Below are 15167 nucleotides of genomic sequence, written 5' to 3' on the forward strand. Positions count from 1 at the left end.
CATTTTGCTCGTCCTGATCGTCCTGGGAGTTCTGGTGAGGGTTCGGTGACCCCTCCTCAAGGGGGGGGTACTGTTGTGAATTCTGTCATCGAACTCCCTCCTGTGGTCATGAATGGTACTTCGGCGAGTTCTGTCCATGGACTCCCTCTGGTGGCTGTGAGTGGAGTTGCTGGTTCTGAGGTTCCTTCCACATGTGACCTAGGTTATTCTTAGGCTGGCTTCTCTATTTAACTCCACTCAGATCGTTACTCCATGCCAGCTGTCAATGTTCCTGTACTGGTTCAGCTCGCTCTTGGATCTTTCTGGTGACCTGTCTCTTCCTGCAAGAAGCTAAGTCCCCGATTGTTATTTTCTGTTCATAGTTTTCTTGTCCAGCTTGCTTTCATGATTTTGCTTTGCTAGCTGGAAGCTCTGGGATGCAGAGTGGCACCTCCGCACCGTGAGTCGGTGCGGGGGTCTTTTTGCACACTCTGTGTGGTCTTTTGTAGTTTTTTGTGCTGACCGCACAGATACCTTTCCTATCCTCTGTCTGTTTAGTTAGTCTGGCCTCCCTTTGCTAAAACCTGTTTCATTTCTGTGTTTGTGACTTTCATCTTTATTCACAGTTAATATTTGTGGGGGGCTGCCTTTTCCTTTGGGGAAATTTCTCTGAGGTAAGGTAGGGTTTATTTTCTATCTCTAGGGCTAGCTAGTTCTTAGGCTGTGTCGAGGCGTCTAGGCCATGTTAGGTACGCTCCACGGCCATTTCTAGTGTGTGTGATAGGATTAGGGATTGCAGTCAGCAGAGTTTCCACTTCCCAGAGCTTGTCCTGTATCGGTTTAACTATCAGGTCATTTCGGGTGCTCTTAACCACCAGGTCCATAACACTATATACAGGGGAGATGACAAACAGGTATATACTATATACAGGAGATGATATACAGGTGTATACTATATATAAGGGAGATGACAAACATGTATATACTGAGGCGAAAATGAGAGGTGTGAGGTGAAAATGAAAAGGTGTGAGTGCAAAATGAGAGGAGTGAGGGAAAATAGTGGAGTGATCGGAAAATGACAGATGTGAGGTTGAAATGACAAGTGTTAGGGGGGAATGAAAGGAGTGAGGGAGAAAATGAGAGATGTGACGGGGAAAATGAAAGATGTGATTGGGAAAATGAGAGGCATGATGGGAAAATAAGAGAAGTGAGGTGCTATCACTAACCACAGATATTTACTATGCCCAGGCAACGCCGGGCTCTTCAGCTAGTCCTTCATATAGTATAATGCACTCAACATAGTCATTCATGTACTATAATGAACAGCCCATAGTCATCCATGTAGTATAATGTGCAGTCCACAATCATCCATGCAGTATAATGCACAGCCTATAGTCATACATGTAGTATAATGGAAAGCCCATAGTCATACATGTAATATAATGCACAACCCATAGTCATCGATGTAGGATAATCCACATCCCATAGTGGTCCATAAAGCATAATGCACAGCCCATAGATATCCATAGAGTATAATGCACAGAGCATAGCCATCCATGTAGTATAATGTACAACCCATAGTCATGCATGTAGTATAATCCACAGCCCATAGTGATCGCTAAGACATAATGCACAGCCCATAGTCATCCATACAGTAAAATGCACATCCTATAGTCATACACGTATTAGTATGACTTCCTATGTACTCACCTATTTAAAAAAATAAATAAATATTCCCCTTTCCCCGCTCCACCGCCATGCAGTGTTCTCTTCTGAAGCCAGCAGCCAACTTCAGCGTGCAAGCGATGGGAGCACAATACTTCACTGCCATGCGCCCCCAAGTCACGTGCACACCGATGTCAGCTACTGGCCTCTGATTGGCCGGCAGCGTTTATTTCCACGAACGGACTCAATGGGTCTGTGAGTGGCAATAGATTTAAGCTAAATGTGTGTCCAAGGACGCACATCAAGCTGAAGTATTTTCTAACGTCAGCAGGCCTGTCACCCGGCAGATCCAGTGGCAGCGGTGACCACTGCGACTGCGGTAGCTACAACCATTATAACCTTATGGAGAGGGACGAGGGAGAATGAGAAAGGAGCTAGGAGTAGACAAAGGCATGCTGCTGTACGTTCGCTTGACATTACTGTTAGACTTTATCATTTAAAGGGTATGTCTGTTTTTTTTATTTAAAATCATTTGAAATGGGTTATTATGGCATTATAAGATAGTCTTTCACTTGGGACCTTCAGGAATAAACAGGCAGGCATGTTTTATGAACCCTAACAACTGATTAGTAAATAGAATGTCTATGCCTTTTATCCAAGTTTGAAAATAAAGAAAGTTTGAATTCTATGGAAGTAATGGATCTTTGCAGGGTATAAAGTATTTACAAGACTTTTAGAAGACTCTATAAGTCTATATATTAAAATATCCCTTTAGTTTCTTTGGATAACTTAGAAATTGTCTCTTCAGGGAACAAGAGGACAAGAACTCTAGTGCAATATATATAGAAGAAATAAACTTAGGCACTCAACTTATGTAGAGTTTGTTTGTGATTTAATGTAGTCATCAAATTAAACGTTTCGGCCACAGTAAACGGCCTTCTTCAGTAATTACACAAGAAAAAATAAACATACATACCAATATACAATCAATTGGATTTCCAACACCAATGTGTTAAAAAAAAGGTGATAAATCAACATAAACATAAATAAAGTATATACAAAGTCAGAGAAAAATATTTGGCCATTAGATGTTTCTATGTAGAGAAAATTGGCAGTAGGAAAAAAACAGCAAAATTGCTCATACAATTGGTGCTAGGAGCTATATGAAGCTTCCCGTAAAAACCTATTGGGCGCGGACAAAAGGCATAAAGGAGTATACATATAATAAAGAGCAGTGATCTACCCATGGTTTATCAGAGATGAAAGCGTAGGTGAACACATTTTTATATATCATCGGCACAGCAGCTGTAAATGGTGAAAAACGAGGTAATGAGTGCCGGAATAATAACTAGGTATAGGTGTAGCTATGAATACAACGAGTCACTTACCAGAAAAAATCTGTCTAAGGGGGCAATATCCGGACCAGAGTGACCGGTAAATGAAGGAGGCCTGTAAAGTAACGTGAGTAGTCAGGTAAAGTGTCCTGAAGTCCTGTGCCTAAAAGTTCGGTGTTGATAAAGTGAACTTACCCAGAAGGAAACAGCGTGCCGGCCTGGCAAAGACGCGGAATCCACCGCTAATCAGTTATTTAAGGGAGGAAGTGTATCACTTAAATGCACAGCGGGCGGGACTAACAAGTGGGGCTCGTGTTCACTTCGTGAGCCGCGCAGGACAGGAAGAGAGGTGACGTGACCGGAAGTGCTGTGCATTCCAGGGGTCTAAAGCTTGCGTTCCAGCAGCCATGTTAGGAGCATCACCTTGTTTCTACAGCTCCTGGAACATTATAAAGTACCCGTGCTGGTACGGAAAGCAGTCGGTGGAGAATGGTGACGTCTAGAAAAATGCAAAGGCAGGAATTTCTGTAGGAAAGTGAGTGGAGTCCGGATCAATATATGCGGCTCTGCAAAAAAGGACACATATATCAATATCATACAAAGAAATTTCATATATTATAATGCTGTAGAAAAAACATTAAACTGCAGTGGCAGGACCTATGAAACAATAGCGCCAGTTCACAGGATGGTACATGTACCAACAGATATTAAATATTAGTAAGGAAAACCCATGTAAACAGCGATAGTTAAGGTGGAATCACTGATAAGTAATGTCCTAGATGAAAGCAATGAGATCGTAATCCCTATTCAAACCCCGAGGATGTAAGGTATTCAAAGTATGAATCCAATATGCTTCCCTTTGTTTCAATAACTTGATACGGTCACCACCACGTCTAGGAGTAAAAGCCTGCTCAATAACTTGATATTTGAGTTGTGAAATCTTGTGATTGTGAGTAATGAAATGTTTAGGTATAGGCAGTAAGAGGTTCCTACAGTGAATAGTGGATTTATGCTTTGAAATACGATCTTTTATGGGCTGACTAGTTTCTCCCACATATCCTAAGCCACAGGGGCATTTGATCAGGTACACCACATAGGGGGTGTCACACGTATAGTAGTTGTGGATTTTAAATTGTTTTCCAGAGTGGGGGTGATAAATAATGTTGTCCTTCTGGACATTCCCAGACTGATTACAGTGTAGGCAGGGGAACGTACCACTTCTAGGATGGTGTAGCAATAATTGGCGTGATGGCAAAGTATCTTTGCCAAGATCAGCTTTTATCAGTTTGCTCTTGATGTTAGGTGCCCTTTCAAAGCAGGGAAGAAAGGGCTGGTTGAACTCTGGGATATTGGGGTAAACTTCCCCTAATAGATGCCATTGGCGTCGTATGGTTCTGTGAAGTATATGTGAAAGGATGATAAGAATGAACAAAAGGAATTTGGGTAGTAGTTTTAACACCAGCGCGAGGATTGGTTTCCATGGACATATTAAGGATATGTTTTGGATACCCTCTCTCTTGAAATTTGATATGTAATTCACGGTGTCGTTGTACACGCATCGAATCATCAGATACGATGCAATTAACCCTCTGTATCTGTGATTTGGGGATAGATTTTTTGATAGGATTAGGATGGAAGCTTTGGAAATGTAATAAACTATTTTGATCTGTGTTTCTAATGTACAGGACAGTGGAAAGGATACCTTCATCATTTTTTATAACCAGTGTATCCAGAAAATTAATCCTATGTTGGTCTACCGACATAGTGAAGGAAAGACCTGGCCAGGATGTGTTAAGGAACTCAAAAAAGGAATGGAGAGAATCTAAAGAGCCCTTCCATATACAAAAGATATTGTCTTTGTATTGTTTCCATAATTGAATATTATTAGAATACATGGGATTGGTGTAGATAGTAGGATCCTCAAAATCGGCCATGTAGCAATTAGCGTAGGGTGGGGCTACATTCGAACCCATTGCAGTACCCCTGTTTTGCAAATAGTATTTGTCCTGGAACTGAAATTTTTTTTATGAGAACTAGGGGAAAGAGTTCCACTCACAGATTGACCTGATCAGGATCCATCCCTGAACTGGATAGCAACTTGTGTACTGAACTGATTCCCTCTACATGGGGAATGGAGGTCATGCACATCAATTAAGACTAGGAGAGCATCCTTGGGTATAATGTGTAATGCCCAAATGGTGTTAAGGAAGTCTCCAGTGTCCAGTATGTAAGAGGGAGTTTTACGAATCAAAGGTGTTAAAATTTTCTCCAAAAATATGGAGAGCGGTGACAAGATAGATTCCGTGGAAGCTACAATAGGTATTCCATGGGGTCGTTCAAGGTTCTTATGGATCTTTGGGAGAATATAAAAGACCAGGGTAATAGGATGACTTTTGGTTAAATATTCACATAGTTACATAGTTACATAGTTATTAAGGTTGAAGGAAGACTATAAGTCCATCTAGTTCAACCCATAGCCTAACCTAACATGCCCTAACATGTTGATCCAGAGGAAGGCAAAAAAAAACCCATGTGGCAAGAGTAAGCTCCACATTGGGGAAAAAAATTCCTTCCCGACTCCACATACGGCAATCAGACTAGTTCCCTGGATCAACGCCCTATCAAGGAATCTAGTGTATGTACCCTGTAACATTATACTTTTCCAGAAAGGTATCCAGTCCCCTCTTAAATTTAAGTAATGAATCACTCATTACAACATCATACGGCAGAGAGTTCCATAGTCTCACTGCTCTTACAGTAAAGAATCCGCATCTGTTATTATGCTTAAACCTTTTTTCCTCCAAACGCAGAGGATGCCCCCTTGTCCCGGTTTCAGGTCTTAATGTCTAGTAGTACGCCCAAGTCAGTATATTTAGAAAGGACTTCAGTGATGAGTTCCCGGATATATGTTGTGTGGGATCTCTAGGTAATTCCGTATAGACAGAAGTGTCATGGAGTTGTCTTAGAATTTCTTGGATGTAGTAAGACCTGTCCATAACCACGATCGCGCCCCCTTATCGGCTGGTTTGATGATCAGGTTTCAATCCTCTTGTAGTGTAATGACCCACGATCAACATCTGTACAAAGATCTGAAAAAGATTTACTTACAAAACCGATAAATGCTTCCAAGGCATGAGAACCATGTGGGGGTCTAAAAAGACTTTTAGGTCTAAGGCCCAAGCTGGCTGCAGATAGCATCTTGTAATTACTGTCTGGTTCTTGCCCTGTAGAACTCGTTGTAGGATTATCAGCAAAATATGCTTTTAATCTTAAGCAGCGAAAAAATTGACATAAATCCATTTATAATTCAAATGTATTAAGATTTTGTGCTGGGCAATATGACAGGCCTTTGGTAAGACATTATGCTCATAAATACCCAAAGTTCTAGCCGAAATATTGACTACAAGCAGCCAGGTACCTGAGAGCAGGTTGTGTGTGGTGGATCGTTCCTTCTTCCTGAATCCATGCACTCGTCTGGTCCTATTTTCTTTCTTCGTTGACACCCCCTATGTGGTGTACCTGATCAAATGCCCCTGTGGCTTAGGATATGTGGGAGAAACTACTCAGCCCATAAAAGATCTTATTTCGAAGCATAAATCCACTATTCGCTGTAGGAAACTCTTACTGCCTATACCTAAACATTTCATTACTCACAATCACAAGATTTCACAACTCAAATATCAGGTTATTGAGCAGGCTTTTACCCCTAGACGTGGTGGTGACCGTATCAAGTTATTGAAACAAAGGGAAGCATATTGGATTCATACTTTGAATACCTTACATCCTCAGAGTTTGAATAGGGATTACGATCTCATTGCTTTCATCTAGGACATTACTCATCAGTGATTCCACCTTGAAGGGAACCTGTTACCCCCAAAATTGAGGGTGAGCTAAGCCCACCACCAGGGACTTATCTACAGCATTTTGGAATCCTGTAGATAAGCCCTCAATGTTTCCTAAAAGGTAAGAAAAAGAGGTTAGATTATACTCACCCAGGGGCGGTCCCGGTCCCGGTCCGGTCCGCTGGGTGTCCTGGTCCAGTACGGTGCCTCCCATCTTCATCAGATGATGTCCTCTTCTGGTCTTAACGCTGCGGCTGTGTCGCGCAGGCTGTGTCGCAGGCGTACTTTGTCTGCCCTGTTGAGGGCAGAGCAAAGCACTGCAGTGCGCAGGCGCCGGGCCTCTCTGACCTTTCCCGGCGCCTGCGCACTGCAGTACTTTGCTCTGCCCTCAATAGGGCAGGCAAGGTACGCCTGCACCGGAGCCGCGGCAGAGAGACAAGAAGAGGACGTCATCCTATGAAGATGGGAGGCCCGGGACCGGACCGCCCGCCCAGGTGAGTATAATATAACCTCTTTTTCTCATCTTTTAGGATACATCAGGGGCTTATCTACAGCATTACAGAATGCTGTAGATAAGCCCCTGATGCCGGTGGGCTTAGCTCACCCTCGATTTTGGGGGTTACAGGTTCCCTTTAACTATCGCTGTTTACATGGGTTTTCCTTACTAATATTTACTATCTGTTGGTACATGTACCATCCTGTGAACTGGCGCTATTGTTTCATATGTACTGCCACTGCAGTTTAATATGTTTTTTCTACAGCACTATAATATATGAAATTTCTTTGTATGATATTGATATATGTGTCCTTTTTTGCAGAGCCGCCTACATTGATCCGTCCTCCACTCACTTTCCTACAGAAATTCCTGCCTTTGTATTTTTCTACACTTCACCATTCTCCACCGACTGCTTTCCGTACCAGCACAGGTACTTTATATGTTCCAGGAGCCGTAGAAACAAGGTGACACTCCTAACATGGCCGCTGGAATGCAAGCTTTAGACCCCTGGAATGCACAGCACTTCCGGTCACGTCACCTCTCTTCCTGTCCTGCGCGGCTCACGAAGTGAACACAAGCCCAGCTTGTTAGTCCCGCCCACTGTGCATTTAAGTGATACACTTCCTCCCTTAAATAGCTGACTAGCGATGGATTCCGCGTCTTTGCCATAGTCGCCGGCACGCTGTTTCCTTCTGGGTAAGTTCACTATATCACCACCGAACTTTTAGGCACAGGACTTCAGGACACTTTACCTGACTACTCACGTTACTTTACAGGCCTCCTTCATTTACCGGTCACTCTGGTCCGGATATTGCCCCCTTAGACAGATTTTTTCTGGTATGTGACTCGTTGTATTCATAGCTGCACCTATATCTAGTTATTATTCCGGCACTTATTACCACGTTTTTTCACCATTTACAGCTGTTGTGCCGATGATATATAAAAACGCGTTCACCTACGCTTTCATCTCTGATAAACCGTGGGTAGATCACTGCTCTTTATTATATGTATACTCCTTTATGCCTTTTGTCCGCGCCCAATAGGTTTTTATGGTTATCTTCATATAGCTCCTAGCACCAATTGTATGAGCAATTTTGCTGTTTTTTTCCTACTGCCAATTTTCTCTAAGTAGAAACAACTAATGGACAAATATTTTTCTCTGACTTTGTATATACTTTATTTATGTTTATGTTGATTTATCACCTTTTTTAACACTTTGGTGTTGGAAATCTAATTGATTGTATATTGGTATGTATGTTTATTTTTTCTTGTGTAGTTACTGAAGAAGGCCGTTTACTGTGGCTGAAACGTTTAATTTGATGACTACATTAAATCACAAACAAACTCTACATAAGCTGAGTGCCTAAGTTTATTTCTTCTATATTTATGGTGTGGGACCCTACTTAGGCACCACTACTGGTAGTGCATACGGTGTTTTTCTAGAACTCTAGTGCAACCTATGTGGTCAACTCTTTCAATCCTATTTTATGATAATTTTTAAAATTTTATAATGATTGTTTAAATTTCTTGCATTGTCAACTTCCAGTTTTTTTGTTCTGTTCCGCAGAGGTGACTGAAATTATTAAAGCTGTGGAAAGCCAAGAAAGTCTATTGGAAGATATACAAAATGATATTCATCAGGCTGCTAGTCATCTTCAGGAACTTCAGAATGTTCTTGGCGATAATGCAACCACTGCACTAGGGAACAGTCAGAATCAGTCAGGTGAGCTGGTGTGTGGATTGTTTTTTATGTTAGTGAAGGGGGAATAAATATATAGGGTATTTTTTAAAAACTACTGCATAAGGTATGGTAATAAACCCATTTCACTATACTATCATTTATCTCTATTATCTTTTTGTCCAATGTACCCAACAGAGATGGTGAAGGACGGTGTAAGCGTTACTATGTATATCAAGACCTAGGTTTAAATGTCTGGGTCCAATTTCATTTATATTGTTCTGATATTACAGTACATTTATTTTAATAGTGAATATTTATGTTACAGAAATAGATGACCGCGTTGTCCGTGAAGTAGTGCTGCCACATGTGGAAAATTTCCTGAAAGCTCATTTTAGCCCCATATGGACCAGTTTTAATAAAAGTCTGCAAAATCTTAACAATATGGTGAAAAACCTTTCTGAAAGTGTTGAGATTAACAGAGGAATATTGGATGTATTTCTGGAGAATTCTGTACCTAAAAAAGACCTTTATGAGCTAGGGACCAAATTTGAGTCAAAAATTCAGGAGAATGTTGACAAGCTTGAACAATTGAAACAACAGATAGATAACAACTTTCACACACAACAAACTGTGTTCCAGCATAATATGACCATGATAAAGGCTGATACAGATATAAAGTTGAAAAGGAATCTAAAATTTCACCAGTCCCAATATTCCTACTTCAATTTTAGTATTGGAGAACTCCGTAGACAGCAAGAACAAATTCAAGATGATCTTATAGATTTAGCTCAAAATGTGACATTACTTTGCACTCCAAGACAAACAGAGGTTTCTTCCATAACAAATTCCAGAGTGAATGAAACCCTAATGGTACACGAGAACCAGATAAAAGATTTATTGACTGAGTCAGAGGCAGCCTTTGAAAATATTAGCATTCTGGAGAAATGGTTAAAGGAACTCCGTACCGATTATAAAGAAAACTCTGGGAAAGTTCAGATGCAGTTCATAGAGAAAAGTCTCATCATGGAAGAAATCAAAGACTTAATCCAGAGGCAGATAGTGGAACTCAACTTTACTATTCTGAGTATACAAAATGGTAGCGATGAGTTATTTAGGAATTGTGACTGTCACAAAATGAATTTAGACATAATTGCTCTAGAGGAAATACAGCGGAACTTCTCAAATCAATTCAGAGATGTTTTATATGGAATAGAAGATGTCAAGCAGAAGGAAGGAAGTTCAAACACATATCTGCAACATTCTGTAGAAGACCTAGCACAGGCCCTGCAGTTTAACCGTCAATCTCTTGCGGCACAACAAGAACAAGGACGAATGTTATTGTTGACAACTTCCCAGCTGCAAACCCAAATGAAAAACCTTACAGATGATGTTAGACATATTAGGGTGGACAATGTTCAGATCCACAAGCATATTAAACATCTAGACAGTTCTTTCAGTTCTCTTCTAGAAGATGCAACAAGACATGAAAGAGTGTTGGAAGCTCTACTTGGTGAAGAAGCTCTGGAACTTCTGTCTGAAGATAATCCTGAAGCTGTGTATATGACAGTTATAAAAATGAATGAAGTTCTGAACAGCACTTTACATATCCTGGAGAAACAGCTGATCAGTACAGATTCCTTAAGTGAACGTCTCCAGTTCTTGGAGATGCAATACGGAAACCATAATTCCCCTGAGTCTTCTGGCACTTACCATGTTGGGCAAAATAATGAAGGAAAAAACCCCTTCCAGAATGGCGATGTAGTGCACATGGAGCCCAACCATGAAGCATTTAGAGACAATGATGCTGATGATTCTGAATACAATGATATAATGACCTTGAAAAAGGACCTTCAGCATCTCCGTGTTAAAGTGAATGAGCTGGAGTCTTCCATCTTTAGTTTTCCTCATTCCATGAATGACACTATTGGAGATGCTTTAAAACCACTTAATACTTTGACTACTTCCATGAAGTTTGACATTGAAAACTTTAGAGATCTTTATAATAAACATATCCAGTTATTCCATAAAATTTTTGGAAATTATGAAGCTCTCATTTCATCAGACGTGTATCTGGACATTGAAAAGCTCAAGGATTTAATCGATAAAAAAATGAAAAAAAGGCAAAAAGGAGGAGAATCACAAAGGAAGCCAGAAGCTAAAAAACATAATGATGAGCACTGGCAATCAGATGAAACTGCCTCACCCCATCAAGGTATGTTCTTCATCTTCCCCATGCCTGTTTTAAATTTGCTTGATATTAAAGCTACATTTAGAACCCCACCGGCTAATTTTCTTTGAGCACTTTAAAGCAGTTAACTACAGGTTGATTTTTCTCTTTGCATTCACTGAGCCTCCATCTTCTTGCAGCTCCTCTTTCAGGCCACCTCACCAGAATTAAGTATTCAGGCAGATGGTGAAAAGTTCCTTTGCACCCAGCACATTTACTATGACTGACTGAGCCCAAGTAATGACTTCAAAACAGTCTAAAGATGACCATACACATTTCATTAATGACAACTAGACCTGCTGGTTTTGGCAAGATTGGCTAACTATATAATGTGTATAGGGACATACTGGCACTCCTCAATGGCTCGTTAGGAGAGAACAGGATCGGGCAGAGTTAATAGCAGCTTACTCCCCTCTCCCCATTCAGAACACATACAAACTGGCAAAGTCAAAAGTGCATGTACATGGGAGGTTCAGTAGGAAAATATATCAGTCATCAGTTACCTAAAATGTATAGCCAGACTACCATTTACTTTACCATATATATATATATATATATACATATATATATATATATATATATATATACATACACCGCAATATACACAGTTTAGATACATCTAAACATCTAACATAAATATTACTAATGAAGTATGATAAAATCAAGTTTTTTCCAAGCTGGTCATTGGAATATGTCAAGCCAAGAGAAAAAAACACTTAGTCTATCTCTTTGGTACTTCAGTTCTTTAATTTTACAGACCTGTTTATCGAGGAACAAATCATATGTGTAGAACCTCCTAGAATATATAAATTGTGTGTTTTATCTTAAATGAGGTCTGAAATTAATCTTTCCATTGGTTGTGTTTTCTCTTTTAGATCCTCTAGTTGCCTTCAGTGCAGGGTTTTCCAGTGGAGCAGAAGGATCTAACATGATTAGATTTAGTGATATCCATTTGAATTATGGAGACGTATTTCCCTCCGATGATGGACACTTCACAGCACCGTACAGTGGAGTTTATGCCTTTTCAATAAGTGTGGATTTTGGTGTTGGTAAAGGACTTGGACATCTGGTTTTTGGTGGACGGCATAGAATTGCCCTTCAGAACAGCAGCACTGGCCCCACAGAAAGCCTAAAGCACCAATTTGCAGTTGTGGAGCTTAAGAAAGAAGAGAAGGTTTGGTTTGAACTTTATCAAGGATCAATCAAAAAGAACACACTGGGAACTTCGCTGTCTGGCTATCTGATCTTTAAAACGTGAGCTCAGAACTTGTAGACATTCACAAGATATTTTCGATGAGTTTGAAAAAAAAATATGGTTTGCTTTATTTTACCAATTCTATCTCTGACTAGATGTGGATCAGCATTCATCTGTTTGGGCTGACAGTTTTCATGGTTTGACTACCTGTGCTATTCTCAGTTCATATGCTTTCCATATGCTTTTTTTTTTTTAACATGCTTCTTCCCTAAAGGGGTATTCTCAACTTTGGAAGACATCCTGTATCCATGGAACAGGGAATAACTTCTAGATTTGCTGGTGGTCCGGCTGTGGGGACTAGAGTTGAGAGAATATGTTTGGGTTCCCTCTTATTCGGAAAGCTATAGCGCTTGCCAAATGAGCTGCAAAGGGAACCCGACTTCCTGGATCGCTACAGCGATTAGTTGAGTGGTGCTGCAGCTGCATGTGTCGCGGCTGTGTCACAGTCACGACACATGCATGGAGAGCCCAACAATGCAGGAAGCCAGGTTCCCTCTGCAGCTTATTCGGCAAGTGCTATAGCTTGCCGAATAAGAGTGAACCCGAGCAGAATCTCCTTGGTTACAATTGGGGATGCCACCTTTTTCTTCTCATTTGTCTTAAACCTAATCTGTCAGCCTGTTTTTGTTATGTACTCATAAAGAAACATGATGATTCAGGAGTGCTATCCCCCATCCACTAAGGGTATTAAGCCTACATGTCCACCAGCAAGACGCAGATGCGCCGCTGTTACCCCTCTACAAGGCTTTATCCAGAACTGGCAAATCCATTAAACCACATACAACTTACCAGCAATTTAAGGCTGATATGCTGGCACCTGCAAAAAAAGGTTGTCTCCAGTGACATACCAACTTTCTATTTAAATCGCAAACAGCAGCAAGACGCTGATGCACCGCTGCTATTCCTCAACAAGGTCACACTCAGAGAAAAATCAACTATTAGGCCATACTTGGTATTAAAGAGACTGCACCTGCCCCTTAATACTACAGGGACAACACCCTCTTTACCATAAGAGCCACTCATAAATCCTGGATTAAGTGCGACTTTAGAGTAAGACCCGGGAGGGTCGAAACGTCAATCACATTGAGTCGCTTGTACAATTGTTCAATAAGTGCCTACTATTTGATCTGTCATTTGATTGATTTCTGTTTTTCACTTGAATAAATTAGTAAGTTTCAAAAAATCCTTTTGTTTCTAAGATATTCCACACAGGGAGTGCGGTGGATTTCTATAATATTGTTATTAGACCTTACGGTCTGTCTCACCAGCACCCCAATCTAAATTTAGAGTGCAGGTCAAATTAGATATATTTATGTTAAAATACAAAGGAAATGTGTTATCCTTAATTTTAGTCCTTTTAGAGATCATTTCATCTTTGACTTGCTTAACTGTTCACAGTAACAATCACTTTGACCATGGGTGTCCAAATTTTCCATGCAACTGTATGAAGAGAGCGACACACAGGTTGGCCCCAGCATGACTCCCAATGAATGATGGACTGGTGTGTATGCATGTAAACTATGTGTCGAGTGTATTTTTAGCTGCCAAATGGTGCAATATTCCTTATGTCCTCTTGGCTACTAGCTACACCAGTCTATAGCAGTGTGTTGCACTTACAGTGGGTACGGAAAGTATTCATACCCCTTTACATTTTTCACTCTTTGTTTCATTGCAGCCATTTGGTAAATTCAAAAAAGTTCATTTTTTTCATTAATGTACACTCTGCACCCCATCTTGACTGAAAAAAAAATCAGAAATGTAGTAATTTTTGCAAATTTATCAAAGAAGAAAAACTGAAATATCACATGCTCAGAACAGAGTAGAAGCACCCTTTTTTAGCTAGTACAGCCATGAGTCTTCTTGGGAATGATGCAACAAGCTTTTCACACCTGGATTTGGGGATCTTCTGCCATTCTTCCTTGCAGATCCTCTCTAGTTCCGTCAGGTTGGATGGTAAACGTTGGTGGACAGCCATTTTCAGGTCTCTCCAGAGATAATCAATTGGGTTTAGGTCAGGGCTCTGGTTGGGCCAGTCAACAGTGGTCACAGAGTTGGTCTGAAGCTACTCCTTTGTTATTTTAGTTGTGTTCTTAGGCTTATTGTCTTGTTGGAAGGTGAACCTTCGGCGAAGTCTGAGGTGCAGACCACTCTGGAAGAGGTTTTCATCCAAGATATCTCTGTACTTGGCCGCATTCATGTTTCTTTTAAAGACAACCAGTCATCCTGTCCCTGAAGCTGAAAAACACTCCCATAGCATGATGCTGCCACCACCATGTTTCACTCTTGGGATTGTATTGGGCATGTGATGAGCAGTGCCTGTTTTTTTCCACACATAGCACTTAGAATTATCACCAAAAAGGTCTATCTTCATCTCATCAGACCAGAAAATCTTATTTCTCATAGTCTGGGAGTCCTTCATATGTTTTTAGCAAAGTCTATGCGGGCTTTCATACGTCTTGCACTGAGGAGAGGCTTCTGTCAGGCCACTCTGCCATAAAGACCCAACTGGTCGAAGGCTGCAGTGATAGTTGACTTTGTGGAACTTTCTCCCATCTCCCTACTGCATCTCTGGAGCTCAGCCACAGTGATCTTGGGGTTCTTCTTTATCTCTCTCATCAAGGTTCTTCTTCCATGATTGCTCAGTTTGGCTGGGACGCCGGGTCTAGGAAGACATCTGGCGGTCCCAAA

The 15167-nt window shown here is 40.8% G+C and overlaps 1 protein-coding gene across 1 annotated transcript in view; it reads left to right on the top strand.

The window, feature by feature from the left end:
• MMRN2 (multimerin 2) overlaps positions 1–13662 on the top strand; it is a 106516-nt gene extending 92854 nt beyond the window's left edge. The window contains exons 5-7 of the mRNA XM_069753181.1: positions 8884–9039; positions 9323–11209; positions 12100–13662. Coding sequence (XP_069609282.1) covers positions 8884–9039; positions 9323–11209; positions 12100–12482 — 2426 coding nt within the window. The 3' untranslated portion in view covers positions 12483–13662. The remainder of the gene's footprint in view (positions 1–8883; positions 9040–9322; positions 11210–12099) is intronic.
• Positions 13663–15167: the final 1505 nt, after the last annotated feature.

This window comes from Ranitomeya imitator, chromosome 2, assembly GCF_032444005.1.
Source record: "Ranitomeya imitator isolate aRanImi1 chromosome 2, aRanImi1.pri, whole genome shotgun sequence".
Taxonomy (NCBI): Eukaryota; Metazoa; Chordata; class Amphibia; order Anura; family Dendrobatidae; genus Ranitomeya; species Ranitomeya imitator.